General features: G+C 42.3%; 1 protein-coding gene and 1 long non-coding RNA gene across 2 annotated transcripts in view; one reads left to right on the top strand and one right to left on the bottom strand.

Annotated features, from left to right (window-relative positions):
* Window positions 1-1611: 1611 nt before the first annotated feature.
* Window positions 1612-12001, bottom strand: LOC309400499 (dolichyl-diphosphooligosaccharide--protein glycosyltransferase subunit DAD1). The gene is made up of 3 exons (XM_081969027.1): window positions 11686-12001; window positions 6366-6504; window positions 1612-1773 (listed from the first exon to the last, which is right to left on the bottom strand). Exons 1-2 carry the CDS (start codon window positions 11927-11929, stop codon window positions 6374-6376), a joined length of 375 nt encoding a protein of 124 aa, XP_081825153.1. The 5' UTR covers window positions 11930-12001; the 3' UTR covers window positions 1612-1773; window positions 6366-6373.
* The window catches only part of LOC309400500, a 37078-nt gene continuing 25488 nt past the window's right edge, over window positions 1780-13369 (top strand). The window contains exon 1 of the long non-coding RNA XR_014176667.1: window positions 1780-2312. This is a non-coding gene — a long non-coding RNA (uncharacterized lncRNA). The remainder of the gene's footprint in view (window positions 2313-13369) is intronic.

A 13369-nucleotide genomic window follows, 5' to 3' on the forward strand; every position in this document is an offset into this window, starting at 1 on the left:
CTAATTTGCCTTATTTGTCTCTTTAAGGCCCCTAAAATGGCAAATTGGCACATCTAGGCATGTTTCAAGTGGACTTCAATTCCCAGAATTCCCCAGCCAGCATGCAAGGCAGGGACAAACATTAGCATGTGATTATTATTTTTTGCTTTCAGAGTAAATGTTGTAATAGTTGAGATGGCTGGCAGCAAAATCCAACTTCTTTCATTGCAAACACTAACTATACTGGGCAACAAATGGGACCAGTGTCTCTTTTTTTTTATTCTGTATAAAATGCATCTCTTTCTTTATTCTGTATAATTTGACCTCCCCTTCATTTCTAAAGGCCTCTGGTTTCATACGGAAACGATAGCCAAGTAGAAACCACAGCCAAATCGCATTATTTTGCAGCCCAATGACTGATGTGAATATCTGATGGGGTGCAAATACGAGGACATATTAGGTATTCTGGGTCTAAAAATCTAGCATGTCAAAAAAGAGAGAGGAAAAAAGGCTTTTCTCAAAATCTGATAAAGCTCAAATCGAAAGCTGACAATATGTTGGATAAAAGTTATTTTAACGTGTGACTTGAGAGCTCACACAATATTCTATGTTCTTGCAAAGACTTTTCTACCTGCTAGGAACACCGTGTTTCCCTGAAAATAAGACAGGGTCTTCTTTTCTTTTGACCCCCCCCCCATCCAGAAATAAGCACTTGGCCTTATTTTTTGGGGAGGTCTTATTATTTTTGAGGTGCAGGCAGCAGCGACTGTGATCACCTCATTGCTGCTGCTGCGTTGCAATATTTTTGGGGAGGGCTTATTTTCAGGGAAATCGGGTATTATTTCACCGGAAAATAAGCCCTAGCATTTATACAATACAATACAATAGTAGAGTTGGAAGGGACCTTGGAGGTCTTCTAGTCCAACAATCTTTCAGCATGCTTGCAATATAAGCCCTACCCCCACCCCCCAAATAAGCCCCCGTTATGATCCTCAGCCAGACACACACATTTAGCACCACATTTTCCTGAAAATAAGTCCTAGTGCATCTTAGGACACAAATGTTAATATGTAAAGACGCAGTCTTATTTCCATGGAAACACGGTAGCTTGCAGTTCCTACGTGTGAGATTTGGAGGCATTTTTAAAATACTTATTTGCCACTTTATCTAGCTTTGCCCAATGTCAAGGCTAGTGCATTTTAGCACGGGAAGCTGAAAACCTATGAGCAGAACTGCGTTGTCTTCTTGCAAACTTAAAGAGAGAAACTGTTCTGCTCAAGGGAGTAACTTTGTCATCCTTTATCCCCTTGTGAGGTAGTCACGAAGAAAGATGTTTTGACGGTGCAGTTATTCTAAACAAACAAAAGATGGCAGCAGAATAAAAGGGAAAGTGATGACATGCTAGCATTGTCAACGCTTTTAGAACCATTGCCAACATCTAGGCAACAAGAACAAAGCGCACACTAGGTTGGGAAGAAATAAATGCACATTCAGATGGCTGCAGAATGAAGGTGCCCAGGCAACTAACTATCTGAAATATCCTGAATAAATCAGAGGTTACAGAAGAGTCGTCCGAAGCCTGCCAACAATGTTGTGGTTTTCTAACTGTTGTCAAGATCCAAACAAGTGACGGAAGAAATAACAAAAGTGAATTTATTGAGACATAAAAGGCGGCGGCCAATTCCTTCATTCATTTTGATCCTCAGACTATTTCTTATTAGAAAACAAACTGGAGTCTGGGATGTTGTCCAACAGAGGCCTGTCTTCAGTAAAAAAAGAGAGGTCCAGGACAGTCTACAAGAGAAAATACAAAATACAAGAGAAAGTACAATTGCTATTAAGGACGGGGTATCTTCTTTTGTTGTAGCAACAATACTTTTGGGCATTGGTTGCAAATTCAACCACATGTTAATCTCCCTAGGTTCAGGATCATGCAATGTATCCATCCCTCTTTTCTCTAGATTGCCTATAGAAAATTTTGGAGCTCATAACTATTCGCTTCAAATTCCATGCTTTGTATGAAAGCAGTGGCTGACACCACCAATTCAATGTGCTGAATTTTAGTTTGGAAATGCCACACAAGGCAAGAACTTATAGCATGTCCCACATTAACACCAGATGCATTATTTGCTTGAGGACACTGTGTTTCCCCGAAAATAAGCGCTTGGCCTTATTTTCGGGGAGGTCTTATTTTTGAGGTGCAGGAGGCGACGAGCGTGGTCACCTCATGGCTGCTGCTGTGTTGTAATATTTTTGGGGAGGGCTTCTTTTTGGAGGAGGGCTTATTTTAGTGCATGTGCTCAAAAGCCCAATTGGGCTTATTATCCGGGGAGGTATTATTTTCAGGGAAACAGGGTAAATAACAGAGTAAAGACAAATTAAGAGGAACAAAATTAATCACATCTCTTTGTGCTAATTACATGTACTAATATACCCAACATCAATCAATTATTCAATCAATTTTATTATCTATCTATCTCTATCATCTATCTTCTATCTATCTATCACCTATCTATCATCTATCTATCTATCTATCTATCTATCTATCTATCTATCTATCTATCTATCTATCTATCATCTATCTATCTATCATCTATCTGTCTGTCCGTCTATCTATCTATCTATCATCTATCTATCTATGTATCATCTATCATCTATCTATCTATCTATCTATCTATCTATCTATCTATCTATCTATCTATCTATCTATCTATCTTCTATCTATCATCTATCTATCATCTATCTATCATCTATCTATCTATCTATCTATCTATCTATCTATCTATCTATCTATCTATCTATCTATCTATCTATCTATCTATCTATCTATCTTGGTTATTGAAACTTGGTTATTCAGATCATACTAAGGCCAATCCCTTTAAAGAAACATTTTCTAAGCCAATATTTATTAATATTAAAATCTAGCTATCTACAGTATCTATCTATCTCTATCTATCCATCTATCCATCTATCTATCTATCATCTATCTACCTACCTACCTACCTACCTACCTACCTACCTACCTACCTACCTACCCAACCTACCTACCTACCCAACCTACCTACCTACCTACCTATCTATCATCCATCTATCCATCTATCCATCTATCATCTATCAATCTATCAATCTATCAATCTATCCATCTATCTATCATCATCTATCTATCTATCTATCTATCATCTATCTATCTATCTATCTATCTATCTATCTATCTATCTATCTATCTATCTATCTACCTACCTACCTACCTACCTACCTACCTACCCACCCAACCTACCTACCTACCTACCTACCTACCTACCTACCTACCTACCTATCATCCATCCATCTCTATCATCTATCTATCTATCTATCTATCTATCTATCTATCTATCTATCTATCTATCTATCTATCTATCTATCAATCTATCTATCTATCTATCTATCTATCTATCTATCATCTATCTATCTATCTATCATCTATCTATCATCTATCTATCTATCTATCATCTATCTATCTATCTATCTATCTATCATCTATCTATCTATCTATCTATCTATCTATCTATCATCTATCTATCATCTATCTATCATCTATCTATCTATCTATCTATCATCTATCTATCTATCTATCTATCTATCTATCTATCTATCTATCTATCTATCATCTATCTTTGCTTCACTGATGTACCTTTAGACTCTAAATGACTCCGTGAATTAGCTGAACATACAGAATCTTTCATTGGTTGATGTATGTACAGTAGTGGCCAAAATTGAGGAAACCTTTTGGGAAAAATGCATTTTGGAGGTTTGATGGCTTCTAACAACGCTTTGTTTGGGAGTAGTACCATGAAATTATGTATCAATGGAAAGATGATTTAATCAAGAATGTAATGCAACAAAATTTCTTCAATTGTCTGTATTCTATGAAGTGTTATAGCCAAATAAGGAGAAAAAGGAGAAGAATCGGAGAAGATTTGCATCCTGATTGTATTACATGTACCATGAAACACACAGTCAGTGTTAGGATCTCGGGTTGTATGACATCAAAAGGTGTGGGAAGAATTTGTGTGATTCATGGGAACATAAATGGTCAAATATACATTGATGAAATACTTCAGCCCAAACTGAAGCCTTCGGCACATGGTTTTTTCCAAGACAATGAAGCATTTATATTTCAACAGGATTCAGCTCCTTGTCATGTTGTGGCTGTGTGCAAAAAGTGGTTTCAAGATAATCATATTCCACTGCTGGAATGGCCTGGGAATAGCCTAGACCTTAATCCAATTGAAAATCTATGGAGCCGACTGAAGAAACTTGTTAGTCAGAAGGGACCCAGCAATAAAACCCAGTTAATTCAATCTTGGGTTCACATTATAAGAGCTGCAGAACTAATGGACTTGGTTCACTCCATGGGAAGACATTGTAAGGCTAAAGATTCATGCTAAAGGTTACGCAACTAAGTATTAACTGACATGGTGATAATTTTTGTGTATCTCATTTTTTCTAAGGTGATAATTTTTGTCTCTCTTTTTTTTTCTACGTGTTTCACTTTTCTTCTTTATAACTGCTATTCTAATAGCAAATCCTTCATAAAAGTTATTGCATTACATCCTTCGTTAAATTACTTTCCATTGATAAATAATTTTATGATACTACTTCTTAGGGATGTAACCCTAGGCTTGGCAATGTATATAAGCTATGATTACTTTACTGTTACTTTAAATACTTAACAGATGTAATTGGTTTGTTACCTCAAGCAGCTATAAGAGGGAGCCAGAATGGCTGTTAGCTCTGTTTTGTTAGATGCTGATCGTGGATACTGTTGATACTGCTCGTGAGTTACTGAGTATTGCTACTGTTAGCTACTTTGTGTGTTAAACTGACTATCTTGATAACTGAATTACTGAACTGTGTATGACTTGGACTGTTAACCGGACTCTGAATACTTCTATATTTCTACATAGTAAACTACTATATTTTTATACTATTCAGTGTCTCTGTATGCTGGTTTGTGCATGCTATTCCATATCACTCTCATTACGCTTCTTTGCATACTCGCTCTTCTAACGGGGTGCTTAATTACTTAACACTACTGCCAAAAAAAAAAAAGTGGTGTTATCAGCCATCAAACCTCAAAAATACTGTACACTTTTCCCAAAAAGTTTCCACAATTTTGGCTGTGTATTTATGTATATAATTTGACCACTCATCTTACCAAGTAACTTTGGACAGCTTACACTTACATCTTAGTTAAAAAAATAAAATGTTAAATTCAAACATTAAAATCTAAGGACACATGGGGAGTGTTGGGGACAAAGTAGGGAGAAGGTGGGAACTGTTATTATCCAATCAACCACCTCCACTGCGTTGATTCCCCCACTGGGGCCCCAAGTGGCAAACAGGGACAAGGTTATTTGAAATATGCCAACATTGTTTCTCAACCCTGACAAGTGGTATGAACTTCAAGTCCCAGAATTCCACAGCCAGTCATGGGGAGATGATGAAATCCGCACAACTTAAATTTGCAAAGGTCGGGAAGCACTGCTCTACATCTGCTGCAATGAAGCTGAGGTCAAAGTTTCATGTAGCGTTGCCTGTTATTACAGCCCCTTGTTTGGAGGGTAGCTTCAGTCTGGATGATTTTAGAACTTCTTGTACCATGTTTCTCCAGGAGGCAGCAGACGTGGTCACCTCATGGTTGCCGCTGTATTGCAATATTTTCGGGGAGGACTTATTTTTTTTTGGAGGACTTATTTTAGAGCATGCACTCAAAAGCCCAGGGAGGTCTTATTTTGGGGGAAACAGGGTATCAGCATGCAGATCTAAATTTGAGAGAAGACTAATAGGCTCCTAGGGAATGTGATAAAAAGACCTATGGAAAGGATTCAAAGAATATTATTCTGCCTGGGGTCTGTGGTACAGAGAATACTTCCAACTAAAATGCACCATTTAAAACATTAAAAAAATAGAAAAACTTGTGTTGTTAGATGGTTTTGACTCCACCACCACCACCCAGCATCTGAAATCTCATTTTAAAGAGCTACTGATAATTAGAGAGCATATGAGAGGCCTCCTACAAATTTTTCAGCTGGTTCTGATCGAAGCATAACACTATTTTTTTGCAAAATGTCCCTTCTTCAGCACGAAATGGCCATTTCAAACATAAGACGGGGTTGTTTGAATTGGGGTGGATGGGAAGCGGAGAATTAGCAGCAGCTGCTCTGCACTTGAAATATTTCCAGGTTACTCTGGGTGGCAGGTTTCCCACTTTTAAGAAAGTAACAATTTTTTTTACCCCAAAGGGGACATTTCACAAAATTGCTTCCTGAAATATTTTTTGTAGCCTCTTTATTTTCTACAAGCAAATCTGAAAAATATCCCCCATGCCTAAAAGGTGTACGTACCTCCTTCATCAGCCTACAAAATTGATGACAACGAGATGCAAGATTGTACTAGCAAAAAGGAAGTCTGCGAAGGCCCGTTCTGGTGAGATTCCTTGAAATTCTCCCTTGTTCTGTGGGTTGATTTGAATCCTCAAGCAAACTGAAGAGAGAAAAAAAAGGGGGGGAGGAGAAACACATTGTTTTAATGCATGGGTGTCAAACTCGCCACGTCACCTTGCCGTCACGTGACGTTTTCCCATTCGCGGCGCTGAGGTGGGCGTGGCCTGTGCATGACGCATCTGGTCTGCGGGCCGCCGGCTTGACACCCCTGTTTTAATGGAACGTTGGAGGAAAAATATCAGAATGAGAAATAGTCCAGTTAAATACAATAACCTTAACATTGGCTTTAGCACTGCAAGATACAGTAGCTAAACTAGTGCACTAATCTTAGGTCATATCATGATACAAATTTAATTGCACTGTACAGCTCGTCTTCTACTTACAAGCATTCATTTAGAGACTTTGAAGTTACAATGGCAGTGAAAAACTGACGATCAGTTTTCACACTTGCAATGTTACAACTGTGGTCCCATGATCCAAATGGAGAGGTTTAGGCAACTGGCCTATTGGGCTGTTGGTCTGAGCTCCATATGAGCTTGGCAATTGGCAAGGTTTTATCACCATTTGAGGAGACATCGTCTGTCAGAACGTTGGTTTTTAAATAAACTCCATACTTAAAACATTTTAAATAAGTATTTAAAGACCAATGTTCTGACAGATGAGAACCATTCAAAGTCCACGGACGAGGTTTCCTCCAACGGTGATGAAATGTTTGTGACCAAAATGCCCAGCTCAGAGCTCAAACCAACAGCTCAACTGCCAACCTGAGCTACTGATATTCAAACAGATCTCAACTGGCACATATTTATGAGAGTTGTACTGTTCCAGGGTGAGGTCATCACCTTTTGTAACCTTTCCAGCCAGTGACGTGTGGTGAGGTTTATGGCTGGTGAGGCTGGTGACGTCATCAGGAAAGCGGGTAATGGGACATGTGCTGGAGGCTGAGGCAGCCTGGGCCTCCAGCACACGTGATCCCATTCCCCGCCTTCCTGAGCGTGCTCCGCCGGCTTGCGCTCCGGAGTCCTCGAAAGCAACTGGGGAACGACAAGAACCTTCCTGCCTCTGCTGGACTTTGCACGCTCCTCGCGACTGCATATTGCAATCGCGAGGAGCGCGCGAAATCCAGCAGAGGCAGGAAGGTTCTCGTCATTCCCCCATCACTTTCGTGGCTTGGTCATCCGGGAGCGCCAACATCATTTCTGCCTCCGCAGCTCCCGGGCGCAGCCGGACGGAGGTAGCCAGAATGGCGCCGAGGCAGTCCGGCAGGCGAGCGACCGAGGAACAGGCTGCCACGCTCGCTCTTTCGTCCGCCCGGACTGCCTCGGCGTTGCTGTGGCTACCTCCGTCCGGCCGCGCCTGGGAGCTGCGGAGGCAGAAAGGTTGTCGGCGCTCCTGGATGACGAAGGCACGAAAGCGACGGATGTATATAATATTATATATACATATAGTATATAATATTATATACTATTATTTCATGAAGAGAGGTGAGGCTCTGCCTCCCCTGCCTCCCCTGCCCGCACGTCCCTGTTTCCAGCGGGTTCCTGACAAGCAAAGTCAAAGGAGAAAGCCAGATCCGCTCAATGATCGAACGATTCACTTAACAACTATAGTGATTCAATGAATGACTGCAAGAAAGATTGTAAAATGGGGCAAAGCTCACTTTAACTGTGTTGCTGCTTTGAACAGAAATGTAGGGCTCAATACATTGAGGACTGTTCTGGCGTAGGCTTCCCCAACAAGCATGAAGCAGACTCCTGGTCCTGACAAAACCCCTTTTATTAAACGAATTGTGAGTGCCTCTCATTCACTTTCAGGAAAGGCCTGGTAAACAATCTTTCAAAGGGGAAGCTATGACTACAGACCTTATCTAGCTTGGAAAGCTGCCACGGAAACCTTTCCCAAACCCAGTGCTGTGCAAGGACTTGGCATAGAGTCTGAGATTCACGGATAGATCTTCACACTCCTGAAACAAACAAATTGTTTCCTGCAAAAACCCACTCCCCTTTCGCTCCTCTTTTATTTCCTACGGGAAAGGCCATTCGCCATCCATCTATGGCTTTACTCCCAAGTCGACCCTGATTTCTTAGCTGTTCCACTGCATCGCTGATGTCTGACTCCGAAGGCAGCTGATAACCGTCAGACGGCCCTGGCCCCATCTCTGCCTCTGACACAGAGCCCTCATCAGAGCCTTCCCCAGACTCCAGGACTGGGCCATGTTCCTTCCCAACCTCCTCACTGTCTGACTCTGCTGTCAGCTCTGTTGGCGGGCCACAACAAGGAGTACTTTTTAATTAAAGTATTTTTCCCATATTTTCATAGCTCAAATTAAAATCTCTCTATTGTGATATTCTCAAATATAGCTCAGGCTACTGACAGTCCTTGACTTACGACCACAATCAAGCCCAGACTTTATGTTGATAAGTGAAACATTGGTTAAGTGAGTTTTGCCCCGTATTATGACGTTTCTTGCCAGTTGATCAGTGAATCACTACAATTGTTAAAAGTTAGTTACCCGGTTAAGTGAATCTGGCTTGCCCATTGACTTTGCTTGTTAGAAGGTCGCAAAAGGGTGTAGGAAGTTAGCATCCACCCCCTGCCTGGAAGAATGAAATATTCTATTGTAGAAAGAAATATCCTTCTGGGTTCGGCTCCAAGTGGGGAAAAAGACATTGGAGACATGGAGGCTGCTTGGAAAGATGGTTTTAATGGTGGACAGGACCACATGGCTTGAGTCCCGAACAGAAAAGGTGATCACATGCTTCAATGTTGGTGGAGAAGAGAAGAGAAAGAAGGACTGAGAGGCTGAGACCCTGGTTTTATGCCCTCTCTGGCCTTTGATCTTGAGCTTGTATTCTGATTGGTTGTCAGACTCCCATGGGGCCATGCAGGGGCAACTCTCTAGGCTGAGTTTTGAATCCAGGTTTGGTTGAGTTCTCAGATGCCATGTGGGGAGTTGAGTAAAGGCTTATATTATCATGCCTTAATCCCATCCCCCTGGAGCTGAAGGGGAGAACTCTTGATTATGTAAAGGGACTTGCTTGGCCTTCTTAATGGCCCATTGACAAAGTGGGTGGAGGCAAGAAGCTACAGGGAGCTATTCTCTCTTTAAATATGTTTCTTCCTTTTCACATCCAGGGAAATGTAATATTCTGCCTTTTCAATATTTCCTAGGATATTTCATTTTTCTGGGAGAGGGCTGGGTGATAACTTTCCACACTAGGAAATACTAAAAAGGCGGAATAATATATTTCTCTAGATAAGAAAAGGAGAAATATGTTTTTAAAGACAAAGCAGCTCCCTGCCCCTCCTTCAGCTCCAGGGTGATGGGATTAAGACATGGCCCTCAGGACACGATAGGATTAGCCCTCTGCCCATCTCACCACATGGCACCTGGGAAGATTACATCACCCAGCAAAGCTCAACCAAGGCTGGGACTCAGGACAACCTACAGAGTTAGCTAAGACTCCGCCCCCTGGGAGTTTGACAGCCAATGGGATACATTTCTTACACAGGAACAGGAAACACTAAGGCGGGACCCAGACAGGGCATAAATCCAGGGCACTCTCAGCATCTGTTATACAATACAATACAATACAATAGTAGAGTTGGAAGGGACCTTGGAGGTCTTCTAGTCCAACCCCCTGCCTAGGCAGGAAACCCTATACCGTTTCAGACAGATGGCTATCCAACACCATAAATTCAAAGAAATAAGTAAAGTATCAATACAATGCAATACAATACTGTAGCAGAGTTGGAAGGGACCTTGGAGGTCTTCTAGTCTAACCCCCTTCCTAGGCAGGAAACCCTATACCGTTTCAGACAAATGGCTATCCAACATCTTCTTAAAGACTTCCAGTGTTGGGGCATTCACAACTTCTTGAGGCAAGTTGTTCCACTGCTTCATTGTTCTCACTGTCAGGAAATTTCTCCTCAGTTCTAAGTTGCTTCTCTCCTGGATTAGTTTCCATCCATTGCTTCTTGTTCTACCCTCAGGTGCCCTAGAGAAGAGTTTGACTCCCTCTTCTTTGTGGCAACCCCTGAGATATTGGAACACTGCTATCATGTCTCCCCTACTCCTTCTTTCTCTTAAACTAAACATACCCAGTTCCTGCAACCGTTCTTCATATGGTTTAGCCTCCAGTCCCCTAATCATCTTTGTTGCTCTTCTCTGCACTCTTTCTAGAGTCTCCACATCTTTTCTACATCGTGGCCACCAAAACTGAATGCAGGATTCCAAGTGTGGCCTCACCAAGGCCTTATAAAGTGGTATTAACACTTCACGTGATCTTGAGTCTATCCCTCTGTTTATGCAGCCTAGAACTGTGTTGGCTTTTTTGGCAGCTGCTGCACACTGGTGGCTCATATTTAAATGGTTGTCCACTAGGACTCCAAGATCCCTTTCACAGTTACTACTATTGAGCACGGTACCACCTATACTGTACCTGTGCATTTCGTTTTTGTTGCCTAAATGTAGAACCTTACTCTTTTCACCATTGAATTTCATTTAATTAGATAGTGCCCAATGTTCAAGTTTCTCAAGATCCTTCTGTATCTTAAGCCTGTCTTCTGGAGTGTTGGCTATTCCTGCCAGCTTGGTGTCATCTGCAAATTTGATGAGTTCCCCATTTATTCCCTCATCCAAATCATTGATGAAGATGTTGAAGAGTACTGGGCCCAAAACAGAGCCTTGGGGTCCTCCACTGCATACTTCCCTCCATGTAGATGCAGTTCCATTGAGGACTACCCGTTGAGTGCGGTTGGTCAGCCAGTTACGAATCCATCTGGTGGTGATGCTGTCTAACCCACATTCTTCTACTTTATCTAGTAGTAGGTTATGGTCTACCTTATCAAATGCCTTACTGAAGTCCAAGTAAACTATATCGACAACATTCCTCGATACCGATCTCTTCCCTTTTTCCCCAGCATCTCAAACCATGTGGTCCCGTCTACCATTAAAACCCCTCTATGAACTGCTTGAAGAATAAGGATTACCTGCTTTGCCATGGCAACCACAAAGCCCCTCAAGGAAGGTTGCCACGGCGACCTAGAAACACCCGCCCCCTCCCGTTGAAAACCCGCCAATGGGAGGTGGCAGGTGGGTGGCGGTTACCATGGCAACGCCAGAACCCTGAGGCAGAAGGGCAACCGGGTTGCCACGGGGACAGTCGCGCCTGCGCAAACCCACTGGGCCTACCCCGACCCATGTCAGAAAGCGCCTCACCGCCCAGGATGAAGCTGCCCACCGCCGAGATGAAGCCCGAGAGGAAAGAGTTGAAGGGGAAGGTGCCGACGCCGAGGCAGTAGCCGAACTGCAAGGCCCCCGTCAGCATGACGTAGAGCAGATAGGCGTCCAGCACTTTCAGGCGGCTCGGCGTCCCGCTGCTGTACTCGGATAGGAAGCGCCGCACTACGGAGGTCACCGAGCTCGCCCCGGAGCCGGCCGAACCAGACGCTGAACCCGACATAGCGACGGTGGACACACTGCCCAGGCTTCGTTTGCTTGAGTGGCCGGAAGCGTGTATAAAAAGCTTCCGGGGTCGCTTTGAGACAGACGCATGCGTAGTGTAGGAACCACGGTTCCCCCCTCAACGTCAACCTGGTGTGGGCAGACTGGCACGCATGCGTAGCGCGTCAACCTTTGACCGATGACGCATGAGTGGGCTAGGCTGATGAGCCGAGAAACGGTCGGTGGGCTGTGGTCCGCTTTCTACGCATGCGTGATACAGTCATCATTGCGCGTGCGCCTTTGGTTTCTATCCTTGGAGTTTACAAAATGAATGAGTTTACTCTCAGTGGGTGGGTGTGCTTAAAGAAACTTAAAAAGCAAATCTTTCTTTGGGATTTTAGGCTTCTAAATAAATGGGTGGAGGGGATAAATTCCTCCAGAAGTTTATTTATATAAGTATAAAAAAATAAAAAAAATATTTACAATGTACTTTATAAAAGCGTTAAGTAGCATTAAATATATGCTTATGTGGATTCTCATTCATTCAGTTTTTCTCTGATCCATCCATCTTTTTCTGATTCTCCCACCCTTCATTCTCTCTGATCTTCCTTCCTCCCATCCATCCATCTCTCCAACCCTCCATTCTCTTTGATTCATCCATAACTAAATGAATTGTCAAATGACAACTTCAGCTTCAACCTCAATAATACACGGGCAAACAATAAGATACAAACTTATGGTAAATGGCTACAAACTCGATTGCAGAAAATACGACTTCAGCAACAGAGTGATCAATGCCTGAAATGCAATACCTGACTCTGTGGTTTCTTCCCCAAACCCCCAAAACTTTAACCGAAGACTGTCTACTGTTGACCTCACCCCATTCCTAAGAGGTCTTTAAGGGGCATGCATAAGTGCACCAGGGTGCCTACCATCCCTGTCCTAATGTTCCTTTTTATTCGTATCCATTTTACGTATTCATAATCATGTTTATACTTATATTTGTTACCTAATTTATACTTGATGAAATAAATAATAAAAATAATAGCATTAAGTAACATTAGCTATATACTCATGTAGATAATCATTCAGTTTTTCTCTGATCCATTCAGCTTTCTCTGGTCCTCCCTCCATTCTCTCTGATCTTCCTTTCTCCCATCCATCCATCCTCTCTCCTCCATCCTCTCTGATTCATTCATCCATCCATAACTTCTTGGAAGCTTCTTGGATGAGAAGCGAATCGTCTTCAAGGAAAAAAAAACAAAGTCCAGTTTGGGACAGCATTAACTACCTTCAGCCTGTAGGTAATAAGAGACACATAGGGCACTAAGATTCAGATTAACAGAGTTGGAAGGGGACTTGCACTATAGGTCACCTAGTCCAAAGACCCTACACCATTTCTGACAGATGGTAGTCTCTTCTTGAAACCATGGAGTTGTTTGCTTTCCCTGTCAATATA

The sequence above is a fragment of the Natrix helvetica genome (genome assembly GCF_964273705.1).
Source record: "Natrix helvetica genome assembly, chromosome: W".
NCBI lineage: Eukaryota > Metazoa > Chordata > Lepidosauria > Squamata > Natricidae > Natrix > Natrix helvetica.